Source organism: Lepus europaeus, chromosome 10 (genome assembly GCF_033115175.1).
Source record: "Lepus europaeus isolate LE1 chromosome 10, mLepTim1.pri, whole genome shotgun sequence".
Lineage (NCBI taxonomy): Eukaryota > Metazoa > Chordata > Mammalia > Lagomorpha > Leporidae > Lepus > Lepus europaeus.
This window is the reverse complement of record NC_084836.1, coordinates 26,455,644-26,471,106: the sequence shown is the minus strand read 5'-3', so window position 1 is coordinate 26,471,106 and position 15,463 is coordinate 26,455,644. Positions and strand designations below refer to the sequence as shown.

General features: G+C 52.9%; 1 protein-coding gene across 2 annotated transcripts in view; it reads left to right on the top strand.

Annotated features, from left to right (window-relative positions):
* The window catches only part of PLXNC1 (plexin C1), a 157,414-nt gene that overhangs the window by 116,386 nt on the left and 25,565 nt on the right, over window positions 1-15,463 (top strand). For both annotated transcript variants that reach the window (XM_062203121.1, XM_062203120.1), the window contains exons 21-22: window positions 378-524; window positions 13,977-14,154. In XM_062203121.1, coding sequence (XP_062059105.1) covers window positions 378-524; window positions 13,977-14,154 — 325 coding nt within the window. The remainder of the gene's footprint in view (window positions 1-377; window positions 525-13,976; window positions 14,155-15,463) is intronic.

Genomic DNA, 15,463 nt, shown 5'->3' with positions numbered 1-15,463 from the left:
CGAGTAAGCGGAATGTAAACAAACCACTCCTGGGCACAGCCCACCGAGGAGCACCAGCCTGCCACGCCGAGGCTCCAACACAAACCTTCCCAGGGGGCTACAACTTCCGGTTGTCGCGGGCACTGAAGCGCTTTGAATTTGTGCACGCATGCAGGCGCCCGTGCGTGCACGCCTGTTGGAGCGAGGAGGCGGCTTCCCGAGTTGTGCTCCCAATCCCGAGCCGAGCAGTATGTATTTTCTTGGGAGTTCCGTGTTGATTGTTAGAAAACACTGCCTCCTGGCTCCTGTCGCACTGCCATAAGTGAAAACTTTAATTCTTTGGAAAGTACAGGGGATTCTGCAGAAAGCTGACTGTCGGCTCTTGTGTCTCTTCCAAGGAGACGGTTGGAGAGCCCTTCTATCTGCTGGTGACGACTCTGAACCAGAAAATCAACAAGGGGCCCGTCGACGTCATTACTTGCAAAGCGCTGTACACCCTCAACGAGGACTGGCTGCTGTGGCAGGTTCCGGAGTTCAGCACCGTGGTACGACGGGCCATTCAGACTCAGAAATAAGCCATGCATGGGGACGGAGGGGAGGCTTGGGGGGGGCAAGGTCACTTCCAAGGAAAAGGTCTCATTCCTGTGGCGGGAGGCTGCATAGGTTTAGTTAATTAAAAGCAGTAGTTGATAAAGTATTAACACGTGTTCGCAGAATAGATTTTAATTACTTGGATCGCAGGAGAAAGTACTGTAATGATGCCTGGGGCACTCATCAATTTCCAAAGATTTTAATATCAGGATTGCTTATAGCTTTCAGCATCGTCAAAGGAAATGCAAAGTGCTCCCTGTTCAGCACTTATAATTGCAATCAGAATTTCTCAAATGGCTCTGCTCCGGGAAGACAATGTGTGAAGATATATTTCAACCACACTGAGGCCGTCTTATTTTAGAATGATAACACAAGACAAATTCCACTGTGTTCCCCATGCAACACGACACCCTTACTTTATTTTCATGGATTAGTTACAAATGTTTGGTGTCACGCACTTAATGTACTGTGATCTCATAGATATTTTTAGATGCTCACTGGCATCACTAAGGGAGAGGGGTGGCTGCCTGGCAGGTTCTTCATGTTGGAGAACCCATCTTCACCCACCCACCCACCGCCTTTCTTAAAGACAGAGAGACCGATTGAGGGCGATTTGGCAATTTTAGAGGGGGAGCCCCGCATGAAAAGTGGCTTCAGAATTAGGATTTTTCTTTTTCTTGCTTTTCTGTTGTACAGACTTGGGGCAGAGATTGCTGTGTTTCGGTTTGATCTTTAGCTTTCCGGAGGCTCTGGGCTTCGTCACAGTCTTGTTAGTGGAGAAGATGACGGAGGGGCTTGGGTATTGCCCCCTGGGGGAGCTGAGTCGTCTGTGCCTTTGCTCTGGGCGAATCACCTGCTCACTGCAGAGGGAACCACATGGCCGCGCAGTGTGGGGGAAGGGTGCGTGCGTCAGCTGCTTGGCGTTGTCCATCATTGCCAGCTGTAGCTCAGCCCGCCCTTGAGGCTGGAACCGTGCTCACCTGCGCTTCTCAACATGCTGCGTTTTCTCCGGACACGCACCTGCAGCTGACAGGCAGTGGTGGGTGGGCCAGCGGCTCTCAAACTTGAGCGTGCACGCCCAGCACCTAGAGAGCTTGTTACTCACCAGGCGCTTGCTGCAGCTGGTCTGGGCTGTGGCCCGAGAACGCAGCTTTCCAAGACCTCCCAGACACCGCCAAGGCTGCTTGAGAACCTGCTGGTGCAGTGGTTAGAGCATGGTCTCACAGGTCAGGCACTGGCTAGCTGTGTGCCACTGGGCAAGTCTCTGACGCTGTCTGTGCCTCAGTCTCCGCGTGTGTAGAATGGGCATGACGATCGTGGCGTTTGCCCGCTTCTTGGGAGTGCTGTGAGGTTGAAGAGAGTAGATATTTTGTGAAGCGCTTAGAGCATCACCTGGCTTGTGGGTGCTGTGTAAAACTGTGGAGCTTAGTTGAGGTCGCCTAGAACGGTGGCTAGAAATGCAGATCCAGCTATAACACTAGGGCTTTCTCTCGCGACCAATCATGAAATCAGGAGCTTGAGGGATGGAGCCCAGACTTGTAAGCATCTATGAAACTTTCCAGAAGGTTCTCGCTTGCATCCAGCATGGAAAGTATCACCACCGGAAACCTTGGAGAACAAAGGACAGACTTTGCGCCTGCGCCCTTGACCCTCCTTTCAATGATGCTGGGTTTGGGCGCACAGCCACAACCTCCGTCCTCGGTCCTCACCAGAGGGTGTCTGTGCTGCGCTCGCTCGGAAGCATTCTAGAAGTCCTGAAGTTCCCTACTATGGTTTGGGTATGGTCTGTTGCCCCCAAAACTCCTTGAATTTCAAAGCCTCTGTAAGGGAACTGAGAGGTGGTGGGACCTTTAAGAGCTGGTGAGGTCAGGGAGCTCCACCCTCAGGGAGGGATTCATGAGGACCCTCTGGAGCTGGGTGTTCAAGCCGAGTGGGCGACCTTGGCTGTGCTCTTACTCGCCTCCTCGCCTCGCGGTCTCTTCACACCCGCCTGCCCTTCTCCGCCAAGCGTGGAGCCACACATGGCCCTCACTGAAAACCACGGGGCCATGCTCTGGGGTTTCCAGAACCATGAGCGAAATAAACTGGTCAGCGGGTCTCAGGTGAGCCTGGCGTGTTGCGATAGGCACGGAGAATGGACTAAGTCCGCACAGAGAGACGTGTCTGAGTGAACATAGCTAGGGAAAATCGGGCAGCCTCGGGTTCGTCAAAGCCCGGCTGCAGACAGGAAGAGGAGGGAGGGGATGGGCCAGGACTTGGGGGGAAGGCGTGTTGGGGAGGGGGTGTTGAAGCGACTTCTGAGCTCTTTTTGATGCCTTGCATCTGAATGCTTTTCCTCCCTTTCATTTTGAAACATTATTTATTTCACAGTCAATTAAGACCATGTGTTTCTGATTTGTTAACACTCAACTCATCATCAAAATGTTACTTGATGTTGAAGAAATTCCTGTGGACTCTTGGAAAAAAATGGTTTTCCTGTATAGCCCCTGGGGGAAAGGCTACTGGGAAAAGATGACTTCAGAGCTCCACATCAGTCTTGCTTTTCAAGTTCAGATCGGCTGGTGGATGCCGTAGAGCCTGGTGGAGGGCGGGGCGTCTGGTTTCTCGGGGCCATGCCTTTAACAGTGACATTGAATGCCTTTTTATTGGTGCCGTGGCACGTGCCCTGTTGCGGTGAGTGATTACCCTGGAAGCTGGAGAGAAGGCATACAACCTAGTCTGTGCTTGTGTGACAAGATGTTAACAGAAGGGTGATATCAAAAATGGAAGGTTTTGGCCGGTGCCTTGGCTCACTAGGCTAATCCTCTGCCTGCGGTGCCGGCACCCCGGGTTCTAGTCCCAGTCGGGGCGCTGGATTCTGTCCCGGTTGCTCCTCTTCCAGGCCAGCTCTCTGCTGTGGCCCGGGAGTGCAGTGGAGGATGGCCCAAGTGCTTGGGCCCTGCACCCGCATGGGAGACCAGGAGAAGCACCTGGCTCCTGGCTTCGGATCAGCGCGGTGCGCCGGCCGCAGCACGGCGGCCATTGGAGGGTGAACCAACGGTAAAGGAAGACCTTTCTGTCTGTGTCTCTCTCACTGTCCACTCTGCCTGTCAAAAAAAAAAGGAAGGTTTTTCATTTCCTTTCAGGCAACTTCCCCCAGTCTGAGCCGTCATATTTCTAATTTTCTCTCTCCCTCCTTCCTCCTCCACCTCCTCCTCCTCTCCCTCCCCTCCTTTTTCTTCCTCTCGGGCCTCTGCACCCAGTGGTTTGAAAGTCTTGCTTTGCAAAATTTGCCCAAGGTGGTTTATGTAATTGAAAACCAAGGTGTGGTAAGCAGACTGGAGTGTGCGAGTGTGTGCGTGCATGTGTGTGTGTGTGTGTGTGTAGTTCCTTTAAGGAAACCCAGAAGCCAGAGCAGCCACCTGAGCAACTGGAAATTTCAATGCCTGGTGCCATGGAGGGCCAGCCTGGGACAAAAGCTGCCCCCAGCCCCAGCCCCTGGGGAGCACAGTGCTTCATCTGCCAACCTAGAAGTTGGGTGTCGCACCTCTAAGCTTAGGATGTGTTCTCTCTGCGGTGGGGGGTGTTTTCTGGAACACAAAGACGCCTTCCAGTTTCTTATCCATGAAATCGTTACAGTAACCGATGGGCTCCACCAAGGCATGCTTTGTTCTTTGCATCTTGGGAGGAATCCCTGTCTTTGCTTCCAACTAAGCAAAGCTCGTTAGAGCCGTGCTGTCCCTACTCCCATACCCTAACCGGCCATCTACTGAGGCATGCCCGGCCTGCTGTCAAATGAGGTGGCAGCCAGGCACAGTGCCCTCATGTTAGCATCATGAGAGGGTTTGTTTACCCACAGGATTCCGGGCTGTCTTTCCTGTCCGGGAGTTCAGCTTGGAGAACCGGAAGAGGAAGAAAACTTGCTGTGCTGTTTTCTCCCTTTGCAAAATGTTAGGTGCTTTGGGTTTTGTTAATGGTGACTCTCGGGCCCCCACACTGAGTCAAGAGAAGGGTTTCTGAGCAGATTGGCCCGAAACTGTGGAGGAACCACTCAGGATTGAGGGATTTCAGCCCCAGGAAAGGAAACCCCTTGAGAAAAGGGGCATTGGCTTCACTTTCGGGAGGAGATGAGAAAAACTAATAACTCGTAGCCTGCATGCTGAATTAGCAAGAGGAGGTTGACTTGTAATCAAAGTGAAGCGAGAAATGGTTTTTTGAACTCTTAAACCCAGGAAATGAGCTTGCCAATCGGCCGCATCAGAGAGATAGAATCTTGGCACCCTGGGAAAGAGCATTGCGACAAACATATTATTGCACTCATTCTCCTATCTATAAGAATCTTTAAGATGATCAGAATTTCTTGACAAAACACAGTACATGCCTGCTGGCACTGTATGGCTCCATTATGATCTGCGGAAGGTTTAAGCCCGTCCGCACCAGTGTTAGGCCAGTTCCCCAGTAGTTCCCGTTTGGGGACAGTCATGTTCAGTGCACTTCTGGAAAGAACAGAGCCCGCCTGGCTTGTTGCAGGGGTTTCTCATCTACCTGCTGCCTTTCGCGGTGCACTCCCCCCACCCCCCAGTCCAAAGCTTTCTGTTCCATTTAGTTGGTCCTTGCAGAAGATCCATTATCCCCTTAATTAAACAACCCACTGTCCCGGCTAAGTCATTCTTCATTACTGTTGTTCATTAAATCCCGATGTGTGCACTCCGACAGTCTTGGTTTCGGTACTCCCAGCACCGTTACCATTGTTCATTAAATCACGACGTGTGCACTCCGACAGTCTTGGATTCGGTACTCCCAGCACTTGTGGTGTGAATTCACAGCCCGTGAGCTATGCCTTTGCCGTCTTCCGCAGTGCAGGTCATCTCTATTCTAACTGTGGTAGTACTGAGATCAGTACCACCTTCATCTGAGGGCGTGGAGCCTCCTGATCCGAGAGTGAAACCATTCTCGGCAATCATTTGAGCTAAGTCTAGAGTACACAGCGAGCCATGGAAAACGAAAAGTGAACATTAAATGGCTGCCTGAAATGACTTTTCAGACTCCTGCTTCCCACGCCTGTAATCTCAGAATTAGAAAATAACTTGGTAATCTAAATACAAAAGCATTTGACTTTCCTCTGGGTGGATCCACTGTGACTCCATCATATTGGTGTTGGGATTCTTATTTGTATTTGCGCCCCTCAGAGAATATTTTTTTTTTTTTTTTTTTTTTTTTTTTTACTGCAAATCATGGTGGCAACAAGCATTTTTTTCTAGATCTTTTTTTGGTGTTGTCCAAGTCAGAATTTCACTGAAAGTTATTGTCATGTAGAGCAGGGAGCTGCTAGAAACAGCCTGAGGTGGCCCCTGCCTATCTCTATAAACAGTATACTTTATTGGGATATGGCCACGCCCACCGTGGCCTCTGGCTGCTACTGGGGCAGAGTTGAGTAGTTGCAATGGACACCCCATGGGGCACAGAGCATTGAATGGGGACTGCCCTTTACAGGAAGGTTGCCAGGCCTTGGTGCAGGGCTTGACATGATAGAAAGAACCAGAACACTCTCCGCCACCTCCCCCAGAAGACTTGGCCTCTTGATTCTCCTTGTGGGACACGCATTGCTTGCCACCATCAGTAAATCTGAAACTCAAGGGGCTTTTAGCAAAAACCCAAAATACTGAAAATACTGAAGTCATTTCTTTTAGGCTACATCAGCTCTTTTCACTAGATTCTAGAATAGACAAATGTTGGCAAATGCTACAAAATATAGAAAAACTGGCAAGATGGACATAAATTTGAATAAATGCTTCCTATGAACTTCGTAAAATTTTCCTTCAAAACAGAAAAAGGCTTCTTCTCTCCTCCCCTCCCCTCCCCTCCCCTCCCCTCCCCTCCCCTTCCATCCCATGATTCTGTTACAGGTGCAGTGTGCCTTGATTCAGGAAGCTTTGGGCCCGGGCGGGGGCGAGGCGGGGTGGGTGTCCACAGGCCGCTGGCTGCAGCCGGAGACCAACCCGCGCTGAGCTGCTCTGCTGAGATCTGCGCTGCTGGCCCTGAGCTTCCAGAACTGCATTTCCTTCTCTCCTGGCCATTTCTACCGCTACCTTCTCCCTCGTATCATTCAGTGTAAGACCTAGACGTTCATCTTGACTTTGGTCTGGCCCTGGAATGGAATTAGAAACGCGTTTTATGGGTTTTATTTAATGAAAGCAATGATGGCTCCAAGACCTTTTATGATGAAGTTGCTGCTTTGCGATAAATCCTCTTGCGGCTGCTCTTGGTGTTCGCCCGTAGCTCTGAGAGGATGCAGTACTCGCCCCACTGCTTAGCCGCGTGGGAGGAGGCCTCCTGCCAGCCCTCTGCCGTCCCCACACCTGACACAGCCGGCACGGGACGGGTGATGGGCGAGGCCCTAACAAGATAGGAATGTGGTTGTAGCTTCACAGGCAGAAGAGGTGCCGTTTGCAGGCTGACAGTCTTGATTGTGAACTTGGGCTCAGCCACTGTACTAAGCGGCTGTGTGACCTTGGGGAAGTCACTTACTCTTTCTAAACCTGTTCCCTCATCTGTAAACAGGCAGTGATGATGGCTTTCCGTGTATGTGTGTGTAAGATCTATTTATAGGGGCCAGCGTTATGGCATAGTGGGTAAAGCTGCCACCTGAAGTGCTGGCATCTCATATGGACACCGGTTCAAGTCCCAGCTGCTCCACTTCCAATCCAGCTCTCTGCTATGGCCTGGGAAAGCAGTGAAAGATGGCTTAGGTCCTTGGGCTCCTGCACCCATGTGGGAGACCTGGAAGAAGCTCCTGGCTATGGTTTGGTACAGCTCCAGCTGTTGCGGCCAATTGGGGAGTGAACCAGCAGATAGAAGACCTCTCTCTCTCTCTCTCTCTGCTCTCTGTAACTCTGCCTTTCACATAAATAAATTAATTTTTTAAAAATTTACTTATCTGAAAGAGTGACAAAGGAGGTAGAGGGAAAAGATGACAATCGATCTTCCATCTACGGGTTCACTCCCCAAGTGGCCACAACAGCCAGGGCTGGTGCAGGCTAAAGCCAGGACCAGGAACTCCAACTGGGTCTCCCATATGAGTGGCAAGGCTCACATACTTAGGCCATTCTGCATGGCTTTCCCAGACACATCAGGAGGGAGCTGGATTGGAAGCAGAGCAGCTGGGACTTGAACCTGTGCTCCAATGTGGGATGCTGGCATTGCAGGTGACAGCTTCACCCGCTGTGCCACAACACTGGCCCCTACCCTGTGCACTTGGGAGCAGGTTAGGAGCTAACGCCATGCTGTGTCTGGTCATCTGGCCCAGCACGGTGGGTCCTGTCCCTTTTGAGAGTTTTTCTTGTCACCTGTAAGCAGAAAGTGTCCCCTCGCATTCTTCTTGGTTATTTATTGATGACATTGGGTGGTGCAAGGGAGTTGATGAGCTGAGTCCATCATCAGGAAGAATATCTCTTAAATGCCCATGTGCTTGTTCTGGTCAGAAGTGTTACATAGGAGCCCGCGGTGGCACCGTTGGTTCAACTGCCTTTTCCAGCACCGGCACCCCACATCAGAGAGCAGGTTTAAGTCCTGACTGCTCTGCTTCAACCCAGCTTCCTGCTAATGTATCTGAGGGGGTGGCAGGTGAAGCCCAGGTTCTTGGGTCTCTGCTACCCACGAGGGGGACCCTAATGGAATTCCAGGCTTCGGTCTCGCCCAAACCTGGGTGTTGTAGATATTTGAGGAGCAAACCAGCAAGCAGAAGATCTGTCTGACTATCTTGCCTTCTCTCTGTTGCCCTTCCTTTCAAATCAATCCTTTTAAAATGTTGCATAAATCCCATGTCTGGGTGTTTGCCAGCCCTGGAAGGTAATACCCACGGACACCTGTGAACAGGAGGTGACAATGAGAAACCTGAACTGGTACCCCAAAGAAGCTGGTCTGTGACATGGGACGAGAGGACCCTTCCAGGCTGGTCTTCTCTTTGCATCCTGGGTGTGCATTTTCCAAAGAGCCCTGCCTTTCTCTACAGCCCTGCTTGGAGACGGGCAGCGTTCCTGAATCCGTGAGGATGCAGGCAGCTGCAGGAGCCCTGTGGCCCCAGCAACAGAGCAGCTTCTCTCGCGCGTGGAGGTCTGGGGTGGGCTGCCCGGTGCTTCCGCTGAGGGGTGTCCTCGCCGGCGCAGGCTCCTTCTCTTCCATCCTCGGGTCACCTCATGGTCCAAGGCATCTACTTCCCCAGCCACCTGCCACAGTCCACGTTCGGGGGGAGGGGGGTTCCGTGAGGTTCATTGTCAAGCCAGGGTCAGGAGGGCGAGCCTTCTCCGCCACATCCCCTCCCTCCTGTCTCCTCTGACAGCGTTGACTGAGAGCGTGGGGCCCGCGGGGACTGCCCTGGGGACTGTGTGGCTTTGATCGGCCATTTGGCCCCTCGCGGCAGATCAGGACGTGCCCTAGGAGTGGCCTCCGGCAGCTGCTCCCGTTGGACAAACTTCTAAACCTTGCTGGGTCGCTGTTTTCATCTGCTAAACAAAGCTAATAATAGTGCCCACTTGATAGAGCAGTTGTGGAGATTAAGTGGATTCGCAGCTCCGTTCCCGGTACGTGGCGAGTGTTCAGTAAGGGCCGGCTATTATTAGCAACGTACAGCAGCTTTCTCTTCCTCACCATATTTGTTTCTATCAATAGTGCGCAGCTTCCCTGTCGGATGGCAGGTGGTGGTTCCAGAAACGCAACGTTGGTCTGTAACCTCTCTCTCCCCGCCTCCTCCCAAGGAAGTGGGATTCTTGCTGTAGACTTCCCCACCTGCGGGGCTCAGGGGAAGATGGAAGCTTGCTGCTCACCAGTCTCCATGGAGACTGGCAGCTCATCGTGTCCATGGTCCAGTCCAAATGCCCCCTCCTCCATGCAGCCTGCCTTAATGTGTCTCCCTTTGAAGACCCCTGTTCAGGAGCAGGCATTTGGGATACCTCCATCCTGTCTCCGAGTACCTGGTTCAAATCCCGGCTCTTCTGCTTCTGATCCAACTTCCTGTCAGTGCACACCCTGGAAGGCAGCAGGTGATGGCACAAGTGCTTGGGTCCCTGCCACCCATGTGGGAGAACTGAATGAAGTTCTGGGCTCCTGGCTACTGTAGGCATTTGGGGAGAGTGAACCAGTAGATGGAAGATCTTTGTCTTTCTCAGATAAAATTGAAAAGAAGTAATTTTTAAAAGATTTATTTATTTGAAAATCAGAGTTATAGAGAGAGATGGAGAGACTGATCTTCCATCTGCTTGTTCACTCCCGAGATGGCTTAAGTGGTCAGGGCTGGGCCAGGCTGAAGCCAGAAGTCAGATGCTTCTTCTGGATCTCCTGCGTGGGTGGTAGGGGCCCAAACACTTGGGCCATTTTCTGCTGCTTTCCCAGGCCATTAGCAGGGAGCTGGATCAGAAGCGGAGCAGCTGGGACACAGATCGGTGCCTGTATGGGATGCCAGCACCACAGGTGGTATCTACCCACTACGCCACAATGCTGGTCCTGAAAATAACTTTAAAAACCCATTCAAGCTAGAGGTGCTGTGTCTCTGAACCCCTCAAACACCGCCTACCCCCACCACATTCTACCTGCCGTTAGCATTTGATGTGTGGGTCCCCCAGTTTGTTCTGGTCTGGGAACTTCCCAGATAGGATGACTGCCAGGCTGTACCTTGGATCAGCTGCAGAGCCCTGGGCACAGCAGGTGCAAAGTAAATGGGCGTCAGGGCCGGCGTTGTGGCGTGGTAGCCCCCTGGCTGAAGCTCACGCCCACTTCTTGGCTGCCACTTGGATACCAAGGAAACCGCGAGAGCCCGCACAGTTCCTCTTCACGGGGGTGCAGATTTCTGGGTCCAGTACCTGTTTTAGCGCACGTTTAGCTTTCTGCAGGAATTGAAACTAATCGCCATGGATTTGTTCTGAGCTTCCTTTGCAAAACAGTCTCATGATTTGAAAGGCAAAATCGCCAAGCGTTTAAGAACGTGAAGCTCGGGTGACTGGTTCTAGCATTTTCTTGCTGAGTAACCCTGTACAATGTGTTTAACCGGTGTGTGCCTCAGTTTCCCATTTGTGAAATGGGACTAAGGAGAGAAGCCATCTCGTAGGGTTGTCTCTGAGGTTAACGTATGTATTTTGTACACAGGATTTTCGAATGGTGGGTGGTGTACAGAAAACATGCATGCATTTGCTGTTATTACGTGGCACCGTGTAGTGAGGCTGTGACTCTTTGATGTGGGAACCATGAGAATTTTAAGGCTCAGAGAAGTTAGCTGACTTGCCCACATTTCCACGGCTAGCGAGTGACAGAGACTGGGACAGTCCAGGTGGCACCAGGGACCCTCTGCCTGCTGTCCCCCCTACCCAGAATTCCTGAGGCCGTTCCGCTTGATGCTTGACTATTGGTCACACTGATGCTTTTGTCTCCTACGTGCATTATGAATTATCTGAGAACAAGCACCATGTCTTCAGGCCTCGCTCCCCCAGCCCTACATGGCGGGCAGGGCACAGAGAAGTCTCTCACTAACTGGGTGTTGGTGGGCACAGGTGGGAGCAGCCGGGGAGACGGTGCTTCCGGTGGGAGCAGTGGGCAAAGGTGTCTTTGGGGGAGCTGGGAGGCGGAGCAGGAACTGGGAACCCCATCTACAGCTAAGGCTGTAGGACGCTGCTGTCTGAGCTCTGAGCGGTAGCAGCACAAGAAATGCGCGCACATCAATTTGCGTCTGAATTTACCCTGGGAACTCCCCAGGAGGCTGCCCAATGCCGTGCAGTCCCCCTGCCCTTGGTCTGGCCCTGGAGGCCCCAGCAGGTTTACATCCCCATAAGACGTTTTTGGTTTTTTTCCTTTCGGTTATGTTTTTAAGAAGAACATGTATTGCCTTGTAAAGAGGTGTTTTTGTTCAAGACAGCGTGCCCTTTAGGCAGGAAGAGCGTGCTGCTTGAGATACCCACAAAGCTATGAAGCAGCCTGGGATCACCGGCGTGCTCACCGCGAGGTGCTTTCCACGCATCTCTGTCTTGGGAAAGCCCTGCCAAGTCACCACACTGTAGTCACTCCCCCCCACGAGCAGGCTGACTCGTGTGAACGGGTACGGCGAGCTCCAGCCACGTCCTCCAGACCCCGTGGCTCGGTTCAGTGGCGGTGCTGCTCGTCACACAGCTGTCTGCACCAGGACATTGGAGGGTGGCCCCAGAGGCCCCCATGAATGTGGCTTAAGACAGAGGTGCAAGGGAGAGGGCTCTCGTGTGAGGCTGCCCCACGTTGGATGTGCCCAATGGCTGTGCTCTGCACCCGGCACTCCCCACCTCCTCTCCTGTCCGGTGTTGGCGTCTGTGAGCTGGAAGGCATTTGGACCCCTTGCTGGGAGGCACAGATGTCGTCCTAGCAGGCAAAGGAGTGACTATTCCAGAAAGAATCCTTGAAGGCCTCACTGAGGTCACCACTGGCTAGCTCAGAGATGAGATTGCGCTGCTGTGGGGTCCTGATCTTTTGGTTCAGACTGGGCCCAAGTTCACTCTTACGGAATTATAGGCCGGGTCGTAGGGACAAGCCTGAAAGGCCTTTGTCTTAGTCCTTCCAGGCTGTTGTAGACTGGGCAGCTTAGCAAGGGCAAACACTGATTTCTCAAAGTTGCAAAGGCTGGGAAGTTCAAAGACGTGGGGTGGATTCCATGTCTGGGGAGGCCCAGCTTTCCCATAGATGGGGCTATCTCCCAGCATCTTCCTGCGCTGGCCAGAGCCGCACGGCTCTCCAGGGACTCTGTCACAAGGACACGGGTCCCATGATTAAGGACTCTACCCTTAGGTCACCTCCACGTACCACCGCCTTGGGAGTCGCAGATGTCAGTGTGATGAGCTTGGGAGGACACAGACATCCAGGCCGTGGCAGCATTCAAGGGAAAATGTGGCCCGAGATCCTTCCCAGTGTTTCAGAAGCCCCAGGTCCACGGTGTCGGTGGCACCCTTAGGTCCTGTCTCCCAAGAGCTCAGGAACCAGACCCTGTTCTGGGGACCATGCGGTTAATTCTATGCGTGATCACTGGAACCTCCTAGGGCAGAAACTGTTCATCTGCTTTGCAGGTGAGAGACAGAGAGGCTGGTGGGTTGAGAAGTTACCCAGCTGTTCTGTGGTGGACTGGGGTTAAACCCCCAGGGGTCTGCCCCATTCCGCTTGCTGGTAGCTTCCCCCTTGCTCTGAGGGCCATGGTGCTATGGGGTTGGAGTCCTAGCCAGTCAGTGTGGACTGAGCCTCTGTTTTTGAGTGAAGGCATCCCACTACTAGCAATAACGATAACTTAACAGGTTCGTAAGCTATGACGACTGTCACAGCCATTGAGCCCTGCCCAGCAGCCTGTCTGTGCTAAGCCCTTAATGCATTATCTCATTTAATCTTCTTACCAAGGCTAGGAAGCAGGTCTCCCCTTAATTATACCCATTTTTAAATGTGAACTCCTGAGGATTCCCGTGCGCTGTATTATTTGTGACTTTATTTCTTACCATCCCGATTACCTTGATCATTTGCCATTCACTTCTGAAGCCAGGCTCAGCGCTAGTAAATCCTTGTGCATTTCCCACCGGTGATTTCGGAGGCGCCGCAGAGTCTCGGCTGTATCGTGCGGGTTACAGGATGCTCCGAGCTCTTGCTGGAGTCTGTTCCCGCGCTGTGTTAGAGTCTGGGATGTGTCTGCGCTTAGAGAAAGCCAGTCTGCAAGACTCCCTCGCTCTGAGCGCTCACACAGGTGCCAAGGCCACACCCCCGGCAGTGTGATGCTGAGGTTTAGCTGGGCTGGGAGGATGTCACCCGACAACCGTTCAGTAATGGCATAGAAACACAGAGTAATTAATGCAAGAATGATAGTGCGGGGCGGGGAGCTTGGTGCTTTAATGAGGCCTTGGGAAAGCCGTGGAAGGGGAGACGCATGTTCTGGTAATTAATGCTGCATAGTAAAAAGTGACCTCTTCTGGTGAGGTCAACACGGGGACCTCGAGACCTTTGCTGTCACCTGGGACTTCACTTCTGACACTTGGCGGCCCTGTCTGACAGCCATGATCAGATGATCACCAGTCAGCCTTCGTCGTCCCTGGAACCTTTCCAGCTCTTTGTGGCTTTTTTTTTTTTTTTTTTTTTTTTTTTTTTTTTTTTTTTTGAGAATGAAATTAGAAATCCCCATCTTTAGAATCTTTTTTGTGTGTCTAGATGTTTTCCTCTCCGATACGTCTGTTCAGTGCTCGCTTGGTAAGATGAGAACTCCACCTTTCTGTCTTCCTCTCCATTGTCCCTGAAGAGAACGGATCACAGAGAAAACATGAAAGCAGTACCGGGCGATCAGAGGTGGCCGCCGCGCCGTCGGGGGTGTGAGCGGGACGCGCTGGGGTTTGGGTCTTTGCAGGTTGCCATTACCTGATCGTCTTGGAAACCTGTTTGTATTCTCGCAGGCACTCAACGTCATCTTTGAAAAAATCCCAGAAAACGAGAGCGCAGATGTCTGTCGGCATATTTCGGTCACCGTTCTCGACTGCGATACCATAGGCCAAGCCAAAGAAAAGATTTTCCAGGCATTCCTCAGCAAGAATGGCTCTCCCTACGGACTTCAGCTCAATGAAATCGGGCTCGGTAAGGTGCCGGTGAGCTGCTTTGTGCCCCGGCCCCCTGGACCTCGCCATGAGGGTCCCTCCCTCCCTCCCTCCCCGCACCCCAGCAGCTGCTGCCTGGCGAGGCTGGCCGGCCGGCCGGCTCGCAGAGAGAGGGCAGTCCAGGGGCCCAGGGATGGCTTTGCTCTCTGGAGCGTGCAGCTGCTTCCCGGGAAGCGGGATGCTTCCACAGCGTGGCTTTGTAAACATTAGATTTGTAAATGGGATGCATGAACCTGCCGCCCCTGAGGCCATGCGCCATCACCTCGCAGCAGGTGGTATACAGGAAGGTGAGGACCCTTTGGCCTCCATGCACGTCGCCGTGCACGCTGGCATTTGATCCTAAGCACATCCTTAGTGCGCGGCTCCGACTCCAGCTGTTGACCCCAGCCAGCTGGGAGGGTCGTCTTCCTCTGTGTTCATTTGCGGGGCTCTTCTGGTGTGTTGCAAAGAGTTAACGGGGCTCCATTTCACTCCCGTGTGCAGCAACCTGTTTTTTTAAAATTGGGGTTCCAAACACACCGCGGTCCCAGGAGGCTGTGGTGGGGTTCTGTGACATAATGGGACAGGAGAGAGGAGCGAATGGTGGCAGTGGCAGTGTAACGGGGCTCAGCTCCCCCTGGTATTCAGCTGTGGGCCTCCCCAAAGCAGACAATTCAACTCTTCCCTCTCCCAGCCAGACTTTGAAAAGCCTTGAGCCACGGTCTGGGATGTTGCGTGCCACTGTGCAAATGTGTCGTGACTTCATGACCTGCCCCAGAGAAAGCAGGGCCACTGGCGTGCCTCCTCTGCACCCCGTTTCCATTCCGGCCCATGGGATGTGCTATAGGGCGGCTTGAAGACCACTGTGGCCCATTTGGTTAGAGATGGGGTCCAGGAGCAGCCCCAGCCAGGAAACCATGACCTGACCTAGACCAACAACTTCCTGGCCCTGCACACACATCTTGCCATTGTGTGGCTCTGACCACAATGACCTGGGCAGCCCCACCCAGCCCCACAGGAAAAACAGCCCGGCAGCCTCAGTGCTGCCTCTGGGTTGGCAGGAGCATCCTCACACTTGTTCTTGCTTTGCACCAGACTGGGTTCCCCTCACCATGTGGACACCGGTTCGAGTCCCGGCTGCTCCACTTCCGAGTCAGCTCCCTGCTAGTGCACTGCAAAAACAGCAGAAGGTGGCCCACGTCCTTGGGCCCCTGCACCCACATGGGAGACCCAGAAGAAGCTCCTGGCTCCTGGCTTTGGCCTGGCCCAGCCCCGGCTGTTGTGGCCATTTGGGGAGTGAGTCAGCAGAT